The sequence below is a fragment of the Nothobranchius furzeri genome, chromosome 13 (assembly GCF_043380555.1).
Source record: "Nothobranchius furzeri strain GRZ-AD chromosome 13, NfurGRZ-RIMD1, whole genome shotgun sequence".
Lineage (NCBI taxonomy): Eukaryota > Metazoa > Chordata > Actinopteri > Cyprinodontiformes > Nothobranchiidae > Nothobranchius > Nothobranchius furzeri.
Window position 1 is genome coordinate 37,304,036 of NC_091753.1, and position 20,483 is coordinate 37,324,518.

The following is a 20,483-nucleotide window of genomic DNA, read 5'->3' on the forward strand; positions in this document are numbered from 1 at the left end:
AGCATGTGGAGAAGCTCAGCTGGACAACATGTTTCGGTCAGTCTTTATCATATTATCTCATATTAATAATTAAGATCTTTCACTTCCCTTAACTAAATACAAAAAACTCACAATTTAATATAAATAAATGAAAATGATAGGTTGCTGTCTTCGTTCTGATTCGTAAACACTACCTGCTGCATAGTGATGGAGGCCGCCAGTGAATGGTGGTGGAGCTTGGGGCGCTCTGGCTGTGAGTTAAGGCTCTGTGATGGCTCTTGGGGGCCACAGAGTCAGGTGGCTGCTCTATCAGCGGCCCAGGCGGCTCAGGATGCTGCGCTGAACACATCTTTATCGTGGGACTGGAGACGGGGCTTCCCTGGATGGGAGGAGATGGGCATGGAGAGCCCAGAGGTGATATGTTGGAAGGGGGAAAGCCTATAAAAAGACCACATTAGTGATTTAGAGTAAAGTGCTAAACTGTGTTTGTTGGTCACATTGTAAACACACACACACACACACACACACACACACACACACACACACACACACACACACACACACACACACACACACACCTGGTCTTCCGAGTGGTTTGCTGTACAGGTGGTTGGAAGTGCCAGAGGCAGTACAAGAGGCGGACATGGAGCGGCTCTTTGAGATGGTCATCATCAGTGAGTTGTTCCATGAATCACTGCTTTAATGTAAGAAAATCCATCAGATACAGAGTTTAAAGTTTCCTCTCAATACTCCAGGTGATGCTGTGATCACCTGTCTGGAGTGAGCCTGATGCTGGCGGAGCGATCTCTGCGTACAGGTCCTGGCTCGATGGTGGGCAGACCTGTCGCTGAGGTGGTTGTGGTCCAGGTTGATGAAAGTCTCCTCAGCAATCCTGGGGGCAAACTTCTTCTCAGACACTGCAGAAATACATAAATCCATTTGCACATTTTGAAGGCCTGTGTTAAAGTGAAAACGCACGCCGAAGTAAAAATGTTTCAATATAAGACTTTTAGCTCAGGCCCTCCAGAGGCCTAGGAGCTTGGACAGAGATCCATGAGGTTGTTCATGGGATCTGCTGAAGCAGGGGGTCATTTGAGGTTATCCAGGCATGCCTCCTTGTGGACTTCCTATGGAAGGCACAACCCAATGGGGCAGAGCTAAAACTCATTGGTCTGGAAATGCCTTGGGACCCCTCAGGAGAAGCTGGAGAGTGTTGGACTGAATTGACTTATTGGCTTTGAATCTGGACCTGTTTTGATAAGGTCTCTGTGGTGTCAGTGGTCAGTGAAGGTGACCAGAGAAGAACCTCAAAGACCATAACAAGCTAACTAACACCAGTTGGAACTGTATGTATGTCTGAAGTCAGAATAAGCACAATAAACAGCTTTTATGATGAGAAGTGTAAATCTTAAAACTGCATCTACCAAATCATTGAAGATGGTCCAACAGAGCAGAGTAAACATCTGTAATGAGTCCACTTGAGGAATCCCAAAAGGCCAATTAAAATTCAAGCAATGTAAAACCCAGTGACAATTCACACAGGGTTTCTTGTCAGGTCTATATCTGCCATCTCCTCTTTTTCCCACCATAAGTCCCAACAACTGCAGCTTGCTAACAGTTTAGTTATTTTGCAAATACTCACTAATTGTTCCTCAGAAAAAAATAGGTCTTTGAACTAAATGTGTTGTTTTATTTCAGTTCAGAACAAAACCTAAATGTCAGAAACCCGCAGAAGGCAGAGTGAGGGAAATAAAAAGATGGCTCCACCCTTGCATGCACCAAAGAAATCAACTGGTGATCAAACTGGCCAGTAAGAGGGCTTAAAGAGCAAGTCAGCCCCTCCCAGAGTCTTATTCTCCTTCCGCTTCCTGTTTGAAAAAATTAACTAATGCTGTTGCCTGGCAGACTGAGAGGGCGGACCCGCTAACAAATACACACACACACACGCATTGGGGTGGGGGGTTCAAACTCTATAAACTACCAAAACTTCAATAAAAACACCCAAAAGTGTAGCTCAGACTGAAGTTACACATCTCCACCATTTTCTGGTGTAAAGTAATAACTTTATGGGGGATTCATTTGGCTCGTTAAACCAATATTGCGATTTTGGCGCTTAAAGGGTTAATTTTACAGTCCTTCAAATGTTATGGTTCCAATTACTGACTTAATCAATTCTTTCAGTGTGTTCAGTCTTGGTTTTCTCATTTTTGGTTTTTGGTTTCGGCCAAGAAATTTCATTCCATTGTATCCCTGAAACAGACTATTGCCAAGTTGTAATTAAAGCAGCAATAACAGATTTTCCATGGACATTTTACTCTTAAGAATCAGAATATGTTTTAAGAAGTTTTCAATAATTATAACTTTTTAAAAAAGAAATCAGAATTGGTCAATCATCTGTTTCGACTAGTTGGAAATCAAAACTGGCTAATAAAACTAGAATTGGTGCATCTCTAACACAAATCCTTTAAAAAGCAACTCCTTATTTTCCCAACGTGATGCTTTGTTCTCAGACAGCAGGCTTACTTAGATTGTATAAAAGTGGAACGGACCTAGAGCTAGTACTAGACTGGAGCTTGTGGGGGATCACAGCGCCTCTTGATTTTTATCTTGGGACGCACTTTATAAAAGATTGTTTTCTTTCTTTCTTTAATTAAATCCAAGGTTGTTGTTTTTGTTTGACTGAATCAAATTAGATGAAAACTGCTGAAACTAAATGGGAGAAGAAAGGTTTACAGTCAAAATAAAGATCCCTGCCTTTATATGAAATCGTGTCACAGCAGTGTCAGTGGCTTTATTCACCATGACACCTATAATGAACTCGAATCAGACAGCACCTGTTTCAGATTCATCTGAGTGAATCCAGATGGCTCAAACAACCACTTACTTACAGCCAGGCTATCCTGTTTCACATCACACAATTAAACAAAAAGTGTAACTGTTTCTTATCTCAAAAGGAAATGCTTTACTTTATTGATGTACTCTTTTGAGAGTAAACCTTCTCCAGAACTCTAAAAATCACCCTAAAGCAACAGCTAGCACTGCAGGCCGGGAGAGAAAGGACAGGTGCATCGGGCGAACTATTTATGCAAAAACCGTGGCACGTCTCAGTGACATGTCTAGTTTAGATCTATTTATAAGAAACGCATCCCATTATTTTAATAAACCTCTTCAAAACAAGCCGTTTATAGCACGCTCCAGTTAGCACGTGTGAAGCAGAGTTATCTGCTTTAGTAAAATGCTTCTCAAACGATCACAGAGCTCTGACATAGGACTGATTAATCTTTAGGAAGAAGACAAACCTTGGGAATAGCCAGTCTCTCCGTTTTCTCCGGCCCCTCCTCTGAGTCGGAGCAGGTGTGTGTGTCCGTGGGGATGCGAGGTCGATGCAGCGGCTGCAGGTTGATTTGGGTGCTGAGGAGGTTGCTGACTGCCTTTAAAGAGCTACAGGTGTTGGGAGGCAGGGAGGGGTCAGCCAGCAGATCTGAGATCAGGCCGTGGGCCTCACCCATCACTGCGATGTCCACTACCACACTGGTGCCCGGCGTCTGGACAGCAAGATGAAAAGAAAACAGAAATGCAATGGTTTTGAGAATTCTTTGTTCATTTTTAAAACTAGCATGATGCAGGTGTTATTTTTTACAGAGATCAGGAAAATTGAAAAGAATTTACCCTCTTTCATAACCTCCTGTCTGAAGGTAGCAGTTCAGACTCATCTGTGTCACTAGTCAGCTTTGTTTCATTCCAATAATGGATTATATTATTAAAGATCCTCTTTTGCTTGGGATCAATTTCTTCACTCATATTTGTATAAAATTCAAGCTTTATACACACACCCTAATTGTTTATTTAAAACAAGGCAAAACTGTGCTTAATAACATTAATATTATTCGCAAATCTTTAAAACTGCATAAAAAACATGTTTTAATTAATTCTGCTATGTGCAGATTTTCTTTAGCCTCACTTCAATAAACAGGAGAGACGTGTGAAGATTGGAAATGCACTTATTTCATGCTGACCTTATTCAGCTAACAATATAGGTTTATGCAATGTAGCGTCCAGGAATGGCCAGTTTTCATCAACAGTTTGACCTTTTCAGTGGCCGGTCATCTACAGACATGTATCTGCCTCTCTGCGTCTCTTAATCTTCCGAGCTGCAGGAAAGATTCACCACTGCGTGTTTACACTCTGATTGTCAACATCATGTTCCTTCCTCAAGGTTCCTCTCTGCAAAGCTGCAGCCTTATCTATCCACTTGCTTCACAGGACAAAAGAAGAACTTTTACAACTCATAGGTGACATAATCATTAAATAATAATATGGTTGAATGGACAAATGTTATATGAATACTAGTATTAATGTTTGAATAATCTGTGCCTAATTCAATGAAGTTGAATTGAATTTTACTATTACAATGAAACATTTTGACGTTGTGATCAGTAATGTTTGGTTTAACAAGTGAATCATTATCTGCACTCATACACAATGTTCAAAACATATGAATTAAAGTTAACATCACTGCACATAGATGTTTTCTTGCCCACAAATCAGAGCATCCTGTATCTGAGAAGGCGTGATGTTCTGAGGGTTGTTGGTTAACACCTCTTAACATGGCACGTCCCCATTGGCCAAGTAAATCATAACATGAGAATATTAAAACAGGATCACCTGCGGAGTGATTCAGCATTCAGTCAGTTTTTGAGCAGAACTCGGGACTGGCCACCGGAGGAAACTCTCTCTAACCACCGCATCTCTTGACAAGCTTTCGACAAGCTAAAACCTGCCTGCAGTGACACAGCAACGTGTTCCTTCACCTATTCAGAAACAGCTGTTCTAGACGCAAACTAGTTCTGACCTGTTATGCCTGGTGACATCTCGGTGCTGCGGTTAATCTACTTAACATCGGTGCCCAGAGGTCATCCAACCTTCCTGACCTCCGGATCCGCAAAGAGGGTCTCCAAAAGGGTGAGGTAGACACAGCATGAATTGCGTCTGATGTGGTTTTGATAAGAACCAACTTTGTTTAATGCAGACCAAATTCTTTTCACACTCAGAACTCAGTTTCTTCTAGATACAAGGTTCTGATAAACACACACCATTCAATCATCATTCCATCCACTTAAATTCATCCATCACATTTGTCTTATTTAACTTGTCTTGTTTTTAATTTGTTTAGAAAAGAAATTTCTTGCTTTTTATAAACCTGATTCTGTCTGAATTAATACGAAGTGTGTTTGATCACTGAAAAGGCAAAGAATCCTAAATCTTCTGATAAAACATTCAAAGACCAATCAGAGTGATACTCCATATTTATATAAAATATAAATGCTTATTGGTCATAAGTAAAGGTAATATATTAAGCTTAAAAGCAATGATATTTACCCCTACAGCAATATAGTGATCGTCTTGTTATATAGGGAGCCTAAATCCCTCCCACCTACTTCCAGACCATGGCTCCCCGGAAGAACAGAAAAATGAATGCAAGTCGCTGGGGCTATAAAAGTTATTTTCTAATTCTGTTTGTTATGTGCCATGGATTTCACATAAGATGTCCATGAATTTTCAAGACACATTTTGATGCCAAGAACGCTAATTCTCGAACGAGGAGAAATGTTGTTATAGGTTTTGTGTGAAAGTAAATCCTGGACTACCAATGTGCTTCACCAAAGTGACATGATCAAAGCAGACACGGAAAAAATAGAGGAAAATGACTGTAAGTTCAGCGAACTTTAAATCCTTCCTTCAGGAGGAAAGAACCACCATAAATCTGGCCTTGTGGTAAGTAGCAGCTATGCTAGGGGAGATTATGTGGTGACATCACATATGCGACATACCGATGTCTGATTTGTAGTCATGCTAATTACGAACTTTTACAAACTGATAAGTCTCAAAATACGTGACGGATGTGGTCAAAAAACACATCATAACTTTTCATTTAAGTATAAGGACAACATATGTGAGATCCAGGGCGTAAAGCAAAGCAGATTAGAAAATAGCTCTTTTAGACCCGTTTACTTGCATTCATGATTTCGTTCTTTGACCCATGAGCCGACCGGAAAGGGAGGAGACTTAGGCTCCCTATTAGTTTCTCTTTTATAATAAATAAAGATGTTCTGATGGCAACAAGCAATGGGGAAGGTGAATCTTTATCCTGTTTTCTTTTCTACAGATTTTTTAAAAGGTAACTCATTCCAGTCTATTTTACTCTATTAACCCTCCCACTGTCCGAATGGGCGTGACCCCGTGAGGAAAGGTGACCATTGAGCAGGGTTGATGGTTTATCACATGGGTCCACGTGGCAGGGGTGAGGAGTGAGCACCACCTCACCCCTGCCACGTGGGCCTCATGTCACGACGTGCGCGGAGTGGAGCGGAGGAAAGGCGTGGATCCAGACCGGGGAGGAAAGAGGCAGGCAGGTAGGAAATCTTAACATGGGTTTATTAAGCACGATGACACTGGAACAATGACACCACAAGGAACACAGAACAGCAGGGGTTTAAATACATGAGGAACGGGAGCTATGGTGATTGGGAAACAAGAGGCAGGTGGGAGCAATTAACGGAGACACAGACTACAACCTAGGAGAAGACAGGACAGGGTGTGACAGTACCCCCCCCCCCCCCCCCCCCCAAAGGGCGGATTCCAGACGCCCACAGGAACCAGGAGCAGGGTGGGGGGAGGGGGACCCGGAGGGAGGGCCCAGAGGACGATGGAGAGGCAGGGAACGGCAGAGTCCGGGGGCCGGCGCCTGCGGCAGACGAGGAGGCGACGGGCCCTTGGAGGCCGGCGCCTGCGGCAGATGAGGAGGCAACGGGCCCTTGGAGGCCGGCGCCTGCGGCAGATGAGGAGGCGACGGGCCCTTGGAGGCCGGCGCCTGTGGCAGATGAGGAGGCGACGGGCCCTTGGAGGCCGGCGCCTGCTGCAGAGGAGGAGTCGAGGTGCCTCTGGAGGCTGGCGCCTGCTGCAGAAGAGGAGGCGACGGGCCTCTTGAGGCCGGCGCCTGCGGCAGAAGAGGAGGCGATGGGCCCTTGGAGGCCGGCGCCTGCGGCAGATGAGGAGGCGACGGGCACTTGGAGGCTGGCGCCTGCTGCAGATGAGGAGGCGACGGGCCCTTGGAGGCCGGCGCCTGCGGCAGATGAGGAGGCGACGGGCCCTTGGAGGCCGGCGCCTGCGGCAGATGAGGAGGCGACGGGCCTCTGGAGGCCGGCGCCTGCTGCAGATGAGGAGGCGAGGAGCCTCTGGAGGCCGGCGCCTGCGGCAGAGGAGGCGACGGGCCTCTGGAGGCCGGCGCCTGTGGCAGAGGAGGAGACGAGGAGCTCTGCAGGCTGGACCGGCAACAAAGTCTCTGCAGGCTGGACCGGCGACAAAGTCCCTGCAGGCTGGGCCGGCGACAAAGTCCCTTCAGGCTGGGCCGGCGACAAAGGCCCTGCAGGCTGGGCCGGCGACAAAGTCCCTGCAGGCTGGGCCGGCGACAAAATCCCTGCAGGCTGGGCCGGCGACAAAGTCCCTGCAGGCTGGGCCGGTGACAAAGTCTCTGCAGGCTGGGCCGGCGTGGCCCTCAAAACCACCATCGGAACTGGAGACCGTGGAGGCGCCGGGCTGGACGCAGCGTCAGCCTCTTGAGTACAGAGAGCATCCCCAGACGAGCCGACTTCGGACGAGCCAACTTCAGGGGCGGCAACGTCATCGGACGAGCCGACTTCAGAGGAGGAGGCGGCGATGTCATCGGACGAGCCGACTTCGGGGGTGTCATCAGAGGAGCCGACTGCGGGGACGTCATCAGAGGAGCCGACTGCGGGGACGTCATCAGAGGAGACGACTGCGGGGACGTCATCAGAGGAGACGACTGCGGGGACGTCGTCAGAGGAGACGACTGCGGCGACGTCGTCAGAGGAGACGACTGCGGCGACGTCGTCAGAGGAGACGACTGTAGCGACGTCGTCAGAGGAGACGACTGCGGCGACGTCGTCAGAGGGGACGTCATCAGAGGAGACGACTGCGGCGACGTCGTCAGAGGGGACGTCATCAGAGGCGGTGGCGACGTCGTCAGAGGGGACGTCATCAGAGGCGGCGGCGACGTCATCAGAGGCGGCGGCGACATCGTCAGAGGAGACGTCATCAGAGGCGACGACTTCGGACACGTCGTCATCAGAGGCAACGACTTCGGACACGTCGTCATCAGAGGCAACGACTTCGGACACGTCGTCATCAGAGGCGACGACTTCGGACACGTCGTCATCAGAGGCGACGACTTCGGACACGTCGTCATCAGAGGCGACGACTTCGGACACGTCGTCATCAGAGGCGACGACTTCGGACACGTCGTCATCAGAGGCGTCGACTGCAGAACAGGAAGGGGCGTCGACTGCAGAACAGGAAGGGGCGTCGACTGCAGAACAGGAAGGGGCGTCGACTGCAGAACAGGAAGGGGCGTCGACTTCAGAACAGGAAGGGGCGTCGACTTCAGAACAGGAAGGGCCATTGACCACCATCGACTTCGGGTCCAGGGGCGTCGACTTCTGGTCCTTCGATTTTCGGACCGTCGACCTCTGGACCGCTGGCCTCTGGACCGGAACCGGAACCATCTGCTTCTTGCCCGGAGGAGTCGGCTTCTGGTCCCTCGACTTCTGGACCGCCGAGTTTTGGACCGGATCCGGCTCCATCTGCTTCCGGGTCGGTACCCTCCGTCTCTCGGCCCGCTCCGTCGGCTTATGGGCCGGTGCCGTCTGCTTCTGGGCCGGTGGCAGAGCCGCTGCTAGGAGGGCTTGGAGCGTTGAGGAGAGGTGGGAGGTCAGCTTGTCCAGCTGTAGCTCCCTGAGGCTGAGCGTCCAACGGAGCTGGGCCAGCTCAGCCCGCTGACTGGCGAGCTCCGCTGGGGGAACCCCGCGCTCGCTCCTCTGGCCCTGGGACGAGGAGGATAGGGCGTCCAGGTGAGACTCCTTGCGGCTGAGGAGCTCGCGGAACCGGCCGAGCTCCGCCCGTTGCTCCATCAGCCGGGCCGCGATTGCTGCTCCTTCCTCTGCAACCGACGGGGGCTCCGGTTCGGCAGGAGACGGGACTGGTGGTCTGGCCGGGGGCGTGTCCGAACTGCTGCGCCGGGCACGGCCAGCGGCGGGCTCGAAGCTCCGTCCAGAAGCGCTGGGCTGTGGTGGCTTCCGGCGTCTCTCCCCACGCCGTGGGCTGACTCCGGGGGAACAGATCGCCAGCCTCGTGCCCTCATAGCTGGAGCGATCTGGCAGCAGCTCCCGGTCCAAACATGCCTCCGGTTTCGGGAGGACAGGGAGGAACGCTGCGGCCGAAGGTCGGCGACGCCGGCGGCAGCGAGGCGGAGCTGGGGCAGAAGGAGATGGAGAAGCTGGCCGGTGGTCGGACGTGAGCCACTGGAGCAGGTTCTCCCAGGGCAGAATCTCCCGGCTGGATCCATCAACGGGTTCGGGTGGTGTCATTCTGTCACGACGTGCGCGGAGTGGAGCGGAGGAAAGGCGTGGATCCAGACCAGGGAGGAAACAGGCAGGCAGGTAGGAAATCTTAACATGGGTTTATTAAACACGCTGACACTGGAACAATGACACCACAAAGAACACAGAACAGCAGGGGTTTAAATACATGAGGAACGGGAGCTATGGTGATTGGGAAACAAGAGGCAGGTGGGAGCAATTAACGGAGACACAGACTACAACCTAGGAGAAGACAGGACAGGGTGTGACACCTCAAGGGATAAACCATCAATCCTGCTCAGTGGTCATCTTTCCTTGCGGGGTCACCCATAAAGACAGTGGGAGGGTTAAAATACTTTATCTTTGTAGTAACGAATTTGCATGTTATACAGGTGAAATGTGAAAAAGTATAATATGGTGCAAAAGCTCATTTATTTCAGTAACTCAACTTAAAAGGTGAAACTAATATATGAGATTGACTCATTCCATGAAAAGCCAGATATTTCAAGCCTTTAATTGTTATAATTGTGATGATCATGATTGACAGCTTATGAAAACCCCACATTTAAAATCTCCGACAATTAGAATATTGCATGAAAACACTAAAACAAGGATTTTGATTTTAAAAATAGAAATGTTGGATATCTGAAAGGGTAAAGTCATGCTTTTGTACTCAGTCAGCACTTGATTTTGGCCCCTGTTGCTTTCACTGAAGCAAATGAACTTTTGCTCCACATTATAATTTTTGAGTTTTGCCTGTATGAGTTATACCAGCAACAATAAAACCACAATAGATTAATAAAATAACAAAATAAGCTTCAAGATCTAATTAGTCCATTCAACAACTTGGTAAAATAGGTGAAATTTTAGATTTAAATTATTTCATATTCCCTGAGATGAAGCATAAGTAACGTCAGCAGGATGGAAATTCTAGAGCTGGAGCTGGAACAGCTCTAATAGTTGTTCCAAGACAAAAAGGAAAAGTGTGTGTAAGCAACTCATGATGCAGCTCATAAACACAGGAGGTGAGGGAGCGAGGCCACACTGTAAATCAGGACACACACACACACACACACACACACACACACACACACACACACACACACACACTGATTGAGCTTTAAGAGGGGAGACGGCTTATTTAACAAGGCTTTAAACAGAATTGTTTCAATTTTGTTTTAAATACTGTTTGAAATAAAATACAGAAAGAAGCAGATGTACAATTGATTGTGGATTGTGGAGTTAACTTTGGTGTTTATTAAGAATAGCATTAAAAAGTATAACTGTGGTTATGTATCTGTCTGTTCTGACCAGTTTGGATAACAACAGTACCACTAGAGTTCCAGTATCTAAACACAGAGCCTATATAAGACCCTATATAAGATGCATTCACTCATCAGGGCTGCATAAGAGAAAACAGCGCCGAGCTTCTGAAACAACAGATAAACCAAGGCTCGTTTTCCAGTCTGCTCTCTTTCTGCATTCATGCCAGAAGCTAGTGAGCTCACATGATCACTGCATCCATAAGCCTCCCTTCTCCCATCTGCCGAGGCTACCAGGCTCAACGGCTGGCAACAACTTCTGCTTCTGCCACTTGACTTTGGACATGTTCCAGTGTTTGTCACTGTATTTCTGATCTCGTGTTACTTTAAACAGATTGAGAGGTGAGAACGTGTAATTTTAGGTCATCTGCTTTATCACATTCAGGGTTTGTGGGAAGATGACTTTGAATGCAGCACCAGAATTTGCTTCTCCCCACAGAAAATGTTGGCTCTTCCGACACGTCCTGACTGACGAGCAAAGGTGTGTAGAGCACGAATGTTACGTGCGGTGCCCCTTTTCGGCCACAAGATGGCCTCAGTGGCCTTTGCCTCGCCTGTCTCCCGGTCCCCAGCTGTTGTCAAATACAGAAATCACTTGGCAGCTGTTAAAAGCTGCTTCCAGCCACCAGTTCAGGGAGAAGGTCCAAGGGTCGCTTCTCCTCGCTTGCTCTTTTGGTAAAAATCGGAATAGTTAGTCTTCGGTGCTCTCGGTTTTTGGATTACGGATTTGGATTTAAGATTTTGACCATTTGGCTTATCGACTTGGACCGGTTTTGACCTCGATTTAGGATCTCCCCTTTTGTATCACATATATTTATTGCTCTCGGTTTTCTTCCCACCCCCTTCTGGGGTGGCGCTTTTCGTTATCTCCCTTTCAAATATAGCTCACTTTGTTTTGTGTATATAGTATTGGTTTTAGGTTCTTTGTAAATATTCCATTCCGTTCATTTTGTAATAAAAGTCTTGTTTTAAGCGACACAGCACCCTGATTACTATTTCACCCACACACTAATTTTATTACTCCCCTCCTCATCTCTCCTAGAGAGCCGGGGACGTAATAACGAAGGACTAGACAATTCCTTGAGTCCTTTTGAAAGGAGCATGCCAGCTGGCACTTGGTGGTGGCAATGTGTTATAGTGATCACCTCTAAATCATGATAGCACACTTCCCACGGCAGTGTTCATGTAAAACTTGTGGGGGTGCACTCTGCCGCAAAAATAAATAATTGAATAAGAAATAAATGAATATTTTGGGGGTGATCACCTGAATATCAAGTTATACCACACTTCCCACGGCCGAGCTGATCAGTTTGATGTTACATTTGTAGGGGTGCACAGTGATGTTCAAGCTGCATAAATAAATTCATGGGCAGGCCCCTTAATTACGCTTTCCCAGAAGAGCATGTGTTGGTGTTTTTTGTGTCTGTGCTTGTCTTTATATGTTTAAGTGGATAAATTTTGACTTAAACCTGCATTGTGTCAACATTTTTCTGGTCCACACAATGTTAAGCACCCTGAAACGTATTATTAGAGGTTTGGTGTGGATAAACCTTTAGTTTAAGTTTGGGTTAGAAATAAAACCCCATTGCTTATGGTTAGGGTGTGTTGAGCATTTGTAAGTCACTGCAATGCCTGAGTGTCTGATAGTCGAGGAACCAGAGGAAGTGAATGTTCCTCCTAAACGGACAGAAGTGCAGGATTGTGTTTTTTCGTCAGAGGCTGAGGCAGATGAGGAAATCCTGCACAGTGTGAAAAATATTGCAAAAGATAATCATGACACCAAAGAAAATCTGGTTGATTCTCAAACCGCAGCAGAAGTGGATGAAATGATGAAACTTTCGTTTCCTGAACTGCTAAATGAGTTTGAAACAGAAAGCAGGTTTGACCTTCTGTTAACAGACCTGTCGTCTGATATAGTAGGAGAGGAAAATGTTGGCTGCTGGTGGTGATCAGAGAGACTGGTGGCCAGAGGTGGGAAGTAGAAAAGTACAATTACTTAGTTACTGTTTAAGTAGCTTTTCAGGTATCTGAACTTTACTTGTGTTTTTTCTGACTGCTTTTTATGTTTACATTTAACAAACACCCTTACTTTCTACTCTTTATCGTTTCAAAGCCATCGTATTACTGCACATACAACATGTAGACTATATCAGTGACGTAAATGTAAAAAAATAAACAGGAAATATCAACCGACCAACGAGAAGGCGTCTGGTGGGAGTGCAGTTTGTAACATGGATGAAGGACGTCGGCACAGAAACGCTCCAAACAACGATGGAACAGGTTCAAAGGAGCGATGTGTTCCCCATCCACAGCCTTTATAAAAGAACGTTTCAATGTTGTCGGCTCCAAGAACGATTCATGGCAAAATAATCATAAAATGGTAGGCTCTTGTTATTAAAACCTTTAATTTGCACTTGCAGCTTTGGCCAAAGTCAGCAGTGGCTGAAAGAGATTCATTAAACTTTTTGGATAAGCAGATTAAAAAAGTTTACTCCAAACAAATGACCAATCTTTGAGTTCATCTTGAATGTTCCTGGCACATATAAGTTCTGTACACGATGCTCACTGGTTTTCCAGCAGTGCTGAGCATCAATCTAGCTGCTGCTGCTGCTGCTGATGATGATGATGATGACTGGGAGAGAGAGAGAGACAGAGAAAGAGTCACTAGCCTAGCCTGCCAGACTTGTCCTGTGTCTATTTTACACAGAGGACGAGTCCGAATACTCAGAGGCAGAGAGCACCAAGAAGGGTGGGATTAGCCAGCTCAAAAATGACCAATCAGAAAAAGGCGGAAATGATGACTGTATCGTCGTTTTTTTAGCTGTAGTCAAAGATGGCGTCAGTCGACGACGCAAACATAAAACATTTGTCCATTTCATGACGTTTGATTTTTTTGTGTGTTTGATTTTTAAGTTTAAAACCCAACCTTCTGAGGGTGTGTGCCTTATTTTCTGACCTTCAGCAGAAAGGCAAAGAGATGAAGAAGCTGGTATTGATCCCTCCCAGCATCAGGACCCACAGGATGCAGCAGGGGTGGTAAATGAGTACATCAACAGCGGGCACAGACAAAGGTGTACTAGAACGACCTCTTGGGACGGGTCTGCCAGGCTTTCAGGGTAATACAGAGCCCACTGCAGGAGAGACGGGTCATAATCCCTCAGCAAAAGCAGCACACAGTAACACAACACAGTATCAAGCCCTGGCCTCTGATGTGCACGGATACATGAAACAAGATTTGTGTGCATCAAGCTCCTCAGGACAGAGAAGCTGGTTTGGATCATCTGTCACAGAAACATCAAGAAGTAAAGCAGCAAACCTGCAGATTTAGTATTAAGGCTGTTAGACTAAATATTTAAAAATCAAAATATAAAGATGATGGAAGAAACTTACAGGATTACACAGTTGCTGCCATCCTACCACATCCACAAAGGGTTGTTTATATGAAATACTGAGCCAGTCATTTGTTTTCAGGATAATTCCACACTGGTGATAATAATAAAATTCCTATTTTGACCTTTGACAGTAACAAATACAATATCTTGTTTTGTTATTATTATTTTTTTACCTTTCATTGGCCTTTTATTATATTTTACTTCCTCTCTGAACAAATTTCCCTCCTGAGCCCCTGGCCCATCCTGAGAGACATTCGGAAATGTATACAGTCATGGAGGCAGATGGTGAGAGCAGGAGGAGACATGAAGAGGAAAGTAGTGATGGACACACAAATGTAGAGGAAGAGGCAGACCAGAGCCAGTCAGGTGAAAAAGACAACAGCTGAGCTTCTCTACAATACATTTTCTACAAAATGCTCCAGACAGCAAACTGCTATTACTTATTAATTACATTTGTTGATTTGGTAACAATGGAGAATTTTGATGAATAAAGATGAAAAAAATAATAATCGTAAAGCTAAACATGGACAGACAACTGTGAAGAGGCAAAGAAAAACTGCTACATGAGCTCAGCTGAGACAACTGGGAGGCTGTAGGAATGTAAACTGATGCCAAGAAAAGATGTGTAATAATGTCATCAAACATCATGTAGGTGTGTGCCGTAGTATAACAAAAATTACAGGTGTGCACAGTGTCTTGCCCTCATTCTATCTTTTTACTTGTGGTTGTGTTGAGTAATATTAATCTGTGTGTGTGTGTGTGTGTGTGTGTGTGTGTGTGTGTGTGTGTGTGTGTGTGTGTGTGTGTGTGTGTGTGTGTGTGTGTGTGTGTAGAGAGAGAGAGAGAGAGAGAGAGAGAGAGAGAGAGAGAGAGAGAGAGAGAGAGAGAGAGAGAGAGAGAGAGAAACTGACAATACATATGTGAGTCAAATAATAAATAGTGATACACTGATATTGAATTTTTGGGCCGATACCGATATTAAGATCACTGTTATGGCTGATGACCGATATTTGCTGATACTGATATACTGACATTAATGCTTCTAAAATCAGCAGATTTTGTATAGAAGGAAAATTATTAAAGCTGAATTTACATTATTATGTACACACACCACACACATTTACAGTTCTGAGATTATTACATTCACTGTTTAATTGACTAAACAATTACACATCACCCCTCACCCTCTGAAACAGGCAAACAAATGGAGACAAGAAGGAAAAAATATCAGCTGTTAATATCAGCCCAGTTTTATTTATCGAACCGATACCGATATGTTTAAAAATGACCAACATTGGCCGATACCGATATTGATGCCAACATATTTTCCATCCCTAATAATAAAGAAATATTGCTTCAGAGTCAAATTACACACTCAGACCCAGTTAACAAACATCTCCACACAAGAGTAGAACCACCTGAGAGGATTGGTGACACTGCCCCCTCCTCAAAGTGTCGTCACCAGTCTCTCACAGAAATAATTGACCTAAAAACTACAAGCTTATTTTAGACATGGATTCAAGTTGTCCTATTTAAAACATCTTATCATCGCTGAAGAAATGGCTTTCAAACTCTCTGTTCACACACACTCCTACAAGCACCCGGGTTCACACCAGACCCATACCTGAACCTGTTTCAGAAGGTGTGCATTGTCCTGATGCCGTCCCATGATACTAGCTGAGTTCCTCCTCTGCATTGTTGGTTTTTGAGCTGCTCAACAGATTCCCGTAGACGTGTGCCGTCTTAAACCCTCCTCATTAGGCAGCACTTCAAAGTCGGAAATCAAAGCAGCTAACATGTAATGATCCTCTCCTCTTCTCTCCTCTCCTCTGCTGCTTCATGAACCTCCCTCTGTCTTTTCACCCGCCCCTGCCTCTGCATCCGCCAATTGCAAGTGATCAGTAGTGACAAGCATGCCAAAGCCAGCTGTGATTGCTAATCACATGTATCGAAAATACTCGGTCACCAGGATACAGCAGGACAAAGATCAAAGAGGCTCATCCACGGACCATAAAGTAGTTGTAGGCTGCCGTGACTCTACGCCTACTACTTGTCAAGTGTTTCCTGTGATCGCAGCAGATGCATGACAACCAAGCAGAGAGTGAGATGTATTATTGGAAAAGTCCTTTGTCCATAAGGAAGCTGAGATGTCTAGTGACTCATTAAAAGTCTGTTTGGAGTTTTATTGAGTCAGTTATTTGATGGCGTGAGATGCAGCTGCAGAGAAAAAAGGACTTTTGGAAAAGTGGAAAAGTGGTTTTTGGTTTTTTTGAAAATGCAAAAGCTTGATGGCAAACTAAAATAAAAGTGGTGAAAAATATCCACCGATGTCTATTTTCCATGGTTCTTAAAAGGAACCCAGGTTACAAAACCTTGTGGTTCTTAAAATATAAATGTTAGTATCAGTTTTATTAAAGTGGTGTAAAAAAACCTTCTTAATGTCTTCATTTTTATAAAATTTGTAAAAATAGTTTAACTCGTATGTCGCTATTGTTGTTAGCGCCGCACTGCACTCTGGGTAGTGACGTGATTTGGTTGTACCTCGGTTGCACTGGCCAGCTTTGGGATCCTTTAGTGCAGGGGTGTCAAACTCAAACTCACAAGGGGCCGAAATGAAACTCTGGGACGGAGTCGAGGGCCAAACTTAATATTTTTGAAAAAGTGACAGCAAATTTGCACATTTTCTTTATCAATATATATGCAATTTTGAACCTTTAAATTTAGAAACAAACTTATTTCTGCATTAACACTGAATGTGGAATAACCAACTTACACACAAGCAAGTCAGTTTTAAATAAAAGGCATCAGTGGTATTCATTACTTGTGGTATATTCAGCATTTTTAAAATATATTCAGGATTTATGTTTTCTTGTTTTATCATTTTTCTTATTTTTATTCTCCTTTTTTCCTCCTGTAATAAGTGTCATCGCTGCTGTGACGTCTAGCTTTCCCCACTGAGGAACAATAAAGGGATTTTCTATTCTATTCATCTATCTGCAGCCTTTCCACTTCCTGTTTACTGTAGGTTAAATCTTTTCTCACGGGCCAACAACAAAATAAAAATATAATTTTATCTTAAATGAAAATGCAACATCTCACCTGTTAACTTTCATGTTTTGGAGCAGAAAAAGAGCAGAAAACCAACATATTTAAAGCTCAGTTTGCTCCACTGGTTTACTGTGATGCTCACCTGTTCCAGCCAGATACCTGCATCATGTTGATCTGAGCTGAGGAGGAGACTCCTGTTGTTTTGTTCATCTTCATCATAATAATGACAACATTAGATGACAACAGGTGCTCACATAGGTTTGTGCTGATGAACATGAGCAGCTTGACCACGTTGTTGTGTGTCGGGGAGGAAACACAACCACAGAGTCGTGCTGGTTTGAGCGTGTCGCTGCTCGCTGGAGTTATATCGGCTCTGTCTGGACGTTAGTTGGAAAACTTTCTCTTTCAGTCGTGAACACATTACTGAGCGGCTAGAATCTCCGTTTCTGGGCTTCAACGTCAGAAAATAGCTGAGTGAACTCGGCGCTGGGTGAGAGGAGTGTAGTTTGTCCGAGACAGAGGAGCTGCAGACACCGGCAGCAGGCGCTGGAAAAACACAAAGGAGGGGGCTTCGTCGGCTCCGCGCTGACGCCGCAAAGCATCATGGGAGTTGAAGTATTTGCGGTAAAATCGGCCAGCGGGCCAGTTTTAATATATTTTTGATATTTATCTCGCGGGCCACATAAAAATGCTCCGCGGGCCAGATGTGGCCCGCGGGCCTTGACTCTGACATATGTGCTTTAGTGACTGTTCAGCGATGTCAACATGTCATCTGTTCAGCCTTTTCAACTTGAACCAGAGTGAAACATTATGAGGACATCACTGACGATGTTTCACAAACCGAGCATCAAAATGAAGAGCAAGAAGGGCGGAATGAAGCGAGAGTAGGACAAAACCAGTGGTGCGTGTGCGGCAAATGTGTCTTCATGGTAACTGTGAGGGAGAGTGCTCACATTTGTCAGCAGAAGTTAACGGTAAGCTATCGTGTGATCAAACTTATTCATTTATGAATTATTTAGGAGAATATTAGCATCTAGAGCAGTCGTGTGCTTTATAGATGATTAGGATATTCAGTGAAACTACTTTAATCATTTTTGCAGATATTATATAGTTGGAGAAAACTGTATTGCTACACTTACTGCTTGTTTTACTGACAGGAAAGGTGAATGTTCAGCTTCATCCATGACGAGTGGCGTGTCTGATGGTTTGCTGAATGTGACAGAAGCGGCAGCTGCAGGAGCGGGTTGTCGGCTCAGGAGAGCGTCCAGCGTCTCGTCTCTCAGAGGGCGTTTAGACTCCTTGTGTGGGAAAATGGTCAGTAAAGCATTTAGTTTCCGCCTTCTCTTATACCCAGTCGCTCTGGTGAGCTCTTTAAGTAGTTCGACTGTAAGCCTCAAACGCATCAGGAGAAAAATGTTGGGAACACAGCCGCAGATCTTTGGGAAGTTGTGTCCATCCACAGGCATCCTCCACTGCTTTCTCCTCTTCTTGCCAGTGGGAAAGCTGTGTAAAATCACATCACTCCCTTGTTGCCTTTTGAATTGGAAATTACATCCAAAAGCAGCACAATGCAGCATTTTACTTAATTATTAATACGGTGAGTTCGTAAACAAACTCTAGCTTCAATAGCTATTCTTCCAAGTGCAACCAACATACATCATCGCCCCCAGAGTGCATTGCGTGCGGAAAACATGGCGTCGTACGTATGTCAAAAATGTACTAAATATTACAGATTTATAAATAAACAGCAATATTTTGTGTGTTTCTAACAACAGTTTGGTACAACAGAAAACTTGTGGCTTATTAGGGTATACATGTCCTCATAGCCAGAGTTCCTTCTGGGTTTAATTCTTTTTTGCTGTACGGTGGTTCGTTTGCTTCCATCTGGTTTTAATCTGTGACCTATTTTCTTGTTCTGCTTTAACTGACTTCCTGTTTTATTTTGGTAGTTCCTTTGATGTTTCACACCTAGTTCACCTCAGCTAATTGCGACTCAGCTGTTGTTCATTGTATCATTAATTGCCTTTAGTATTAATTCAGCCTGGGTTTTTATCTGCACCCAGATTTATGATGGTGGTTTGTAGCCACACACACACACACACACACACACACACACACACACACACACACACACACACACACGCATGTGCACGATGTTTAATTATCAAATTCAAAGTTCTTTGTTTATTTTTTGAACTTTTTAAATGTTCAGAGTCCCTTAGGGAGCATTCGTATGACTTCATTAAAAATATATATATTAATACTGTCAGGCTTAGCTGTCAGACTTTAGATAAATCATTAAAATCAGACGAAAAAACATCAGTTAAATCCTCCAGCATAAACCCTAAAAAATAAAAGTGTGTGACCTCTTAAGCAGCAATTTGTGTTTCTGTAGCTTTATAACAGCGTATTCACACAGAAATACAATATAACTGAATGACTTCCTTTCTTTTTTGGTCCACTATCCATTCAATTTAATTGTTTTCTTCAAAAACCTTATTCATTTAGAAGAAACAAGCTCTGCCCTTTCACATTCATTAGCACTGATCAGAGTTTTCCTGTAATAAGGTTGGGGTGTTTTCTGGAGACAGGATCTAACAAACAAACAAAGGCTAATCAAACACACCTCACAATACAAAAGGAATGTTTGAATGTAGAAGCCCTCTGATTCTCCTCCATCCCTCCATCCATTAACCCATCTATAAATAAAACAAGTGCATTTATGAAGAAACAGAAAAGGACATTTCACCCCATAGTGCTGCAGGGCTGATCTACATATAACCCTGCTTACTGCTCACTAACCAGCCTTGTCTCTGCCTTGTCAACAATTATTTTTAATTTTACTTTTAAAAGAAAATAATTACACTCAGATTTAAGACTGTATGAGCCTTTCTTTAAATATGTAACTGCTTCCTAATGATTATGTGATGAACAACAAAACATCAGACTCATCTGTAGTGATCACACAGCAGTAAATTGCAATTAACTGCCTTGACTAATAAAATGAGCGGCTGAAATGCGTCTCTAAAGCCACCACAGTGTTCCTTTAAAGATGTAGCCAGTGACAGCTTGAGTGCCACCCAGAGGTAAAGCATGAGCTGAATTGACACTTAAAGACACAACATAAATCCTGCGATGAGACAACAGTAGTGTAAAGTGCACAGCCATGACCTACTTTTTATTTTGCTAACAGCTGGTGGAGCCACGAGGACCTGAAAATTCAAATCCCAGTGCTGATGCTGCTGACTACCAACGATTGTTGTGTGGGTTCAGATTTAGTCTTTTCTCTTTCTTTAATGAATGCTTTA

General features: G+C 44.7%; 1 protein-coding gene across 4 annotated transcripts in view; it reads right to left on the reverse strand.

Annotated features, from left to right (window-relative positions):
- Window positions 1–20,483, reverse strand: part of LOC107380405 (cGMP-inhibited 3',5'-cyclic phosphodiesterase 3A) — a 76,334-nt gene that overhangs the window by 19,403 nt on the left and 36,448 nt on the right. For 2 of the 4 annotated variants that reach the window (XM_054742721.2, XM_015951645.3), the window contains exons 2-5: window positions 3,279–3,524; window positions 751–896; window positions 558–673; window positions 174–417 (exon numbers count right to left, since the gene is read on the reverse strand). In XM_054742721.2, coding sequence (XP_054598696.1) covers window positions 174–417; window positions 558–673; window positions 751–896; window positions 3,279–3,524 — 752 coding nt within the window. Of the gene's footprint in view, window positions 1–173; window positions 418–557; window positions 677–750; window positions 897–3,278; window positions 3,525–20,483 lie in introns of all 4 variants that reach the window. The other 2 variants (XM_015951646.3, XM_015951644.3) reach the window with 1 other exon arrangement.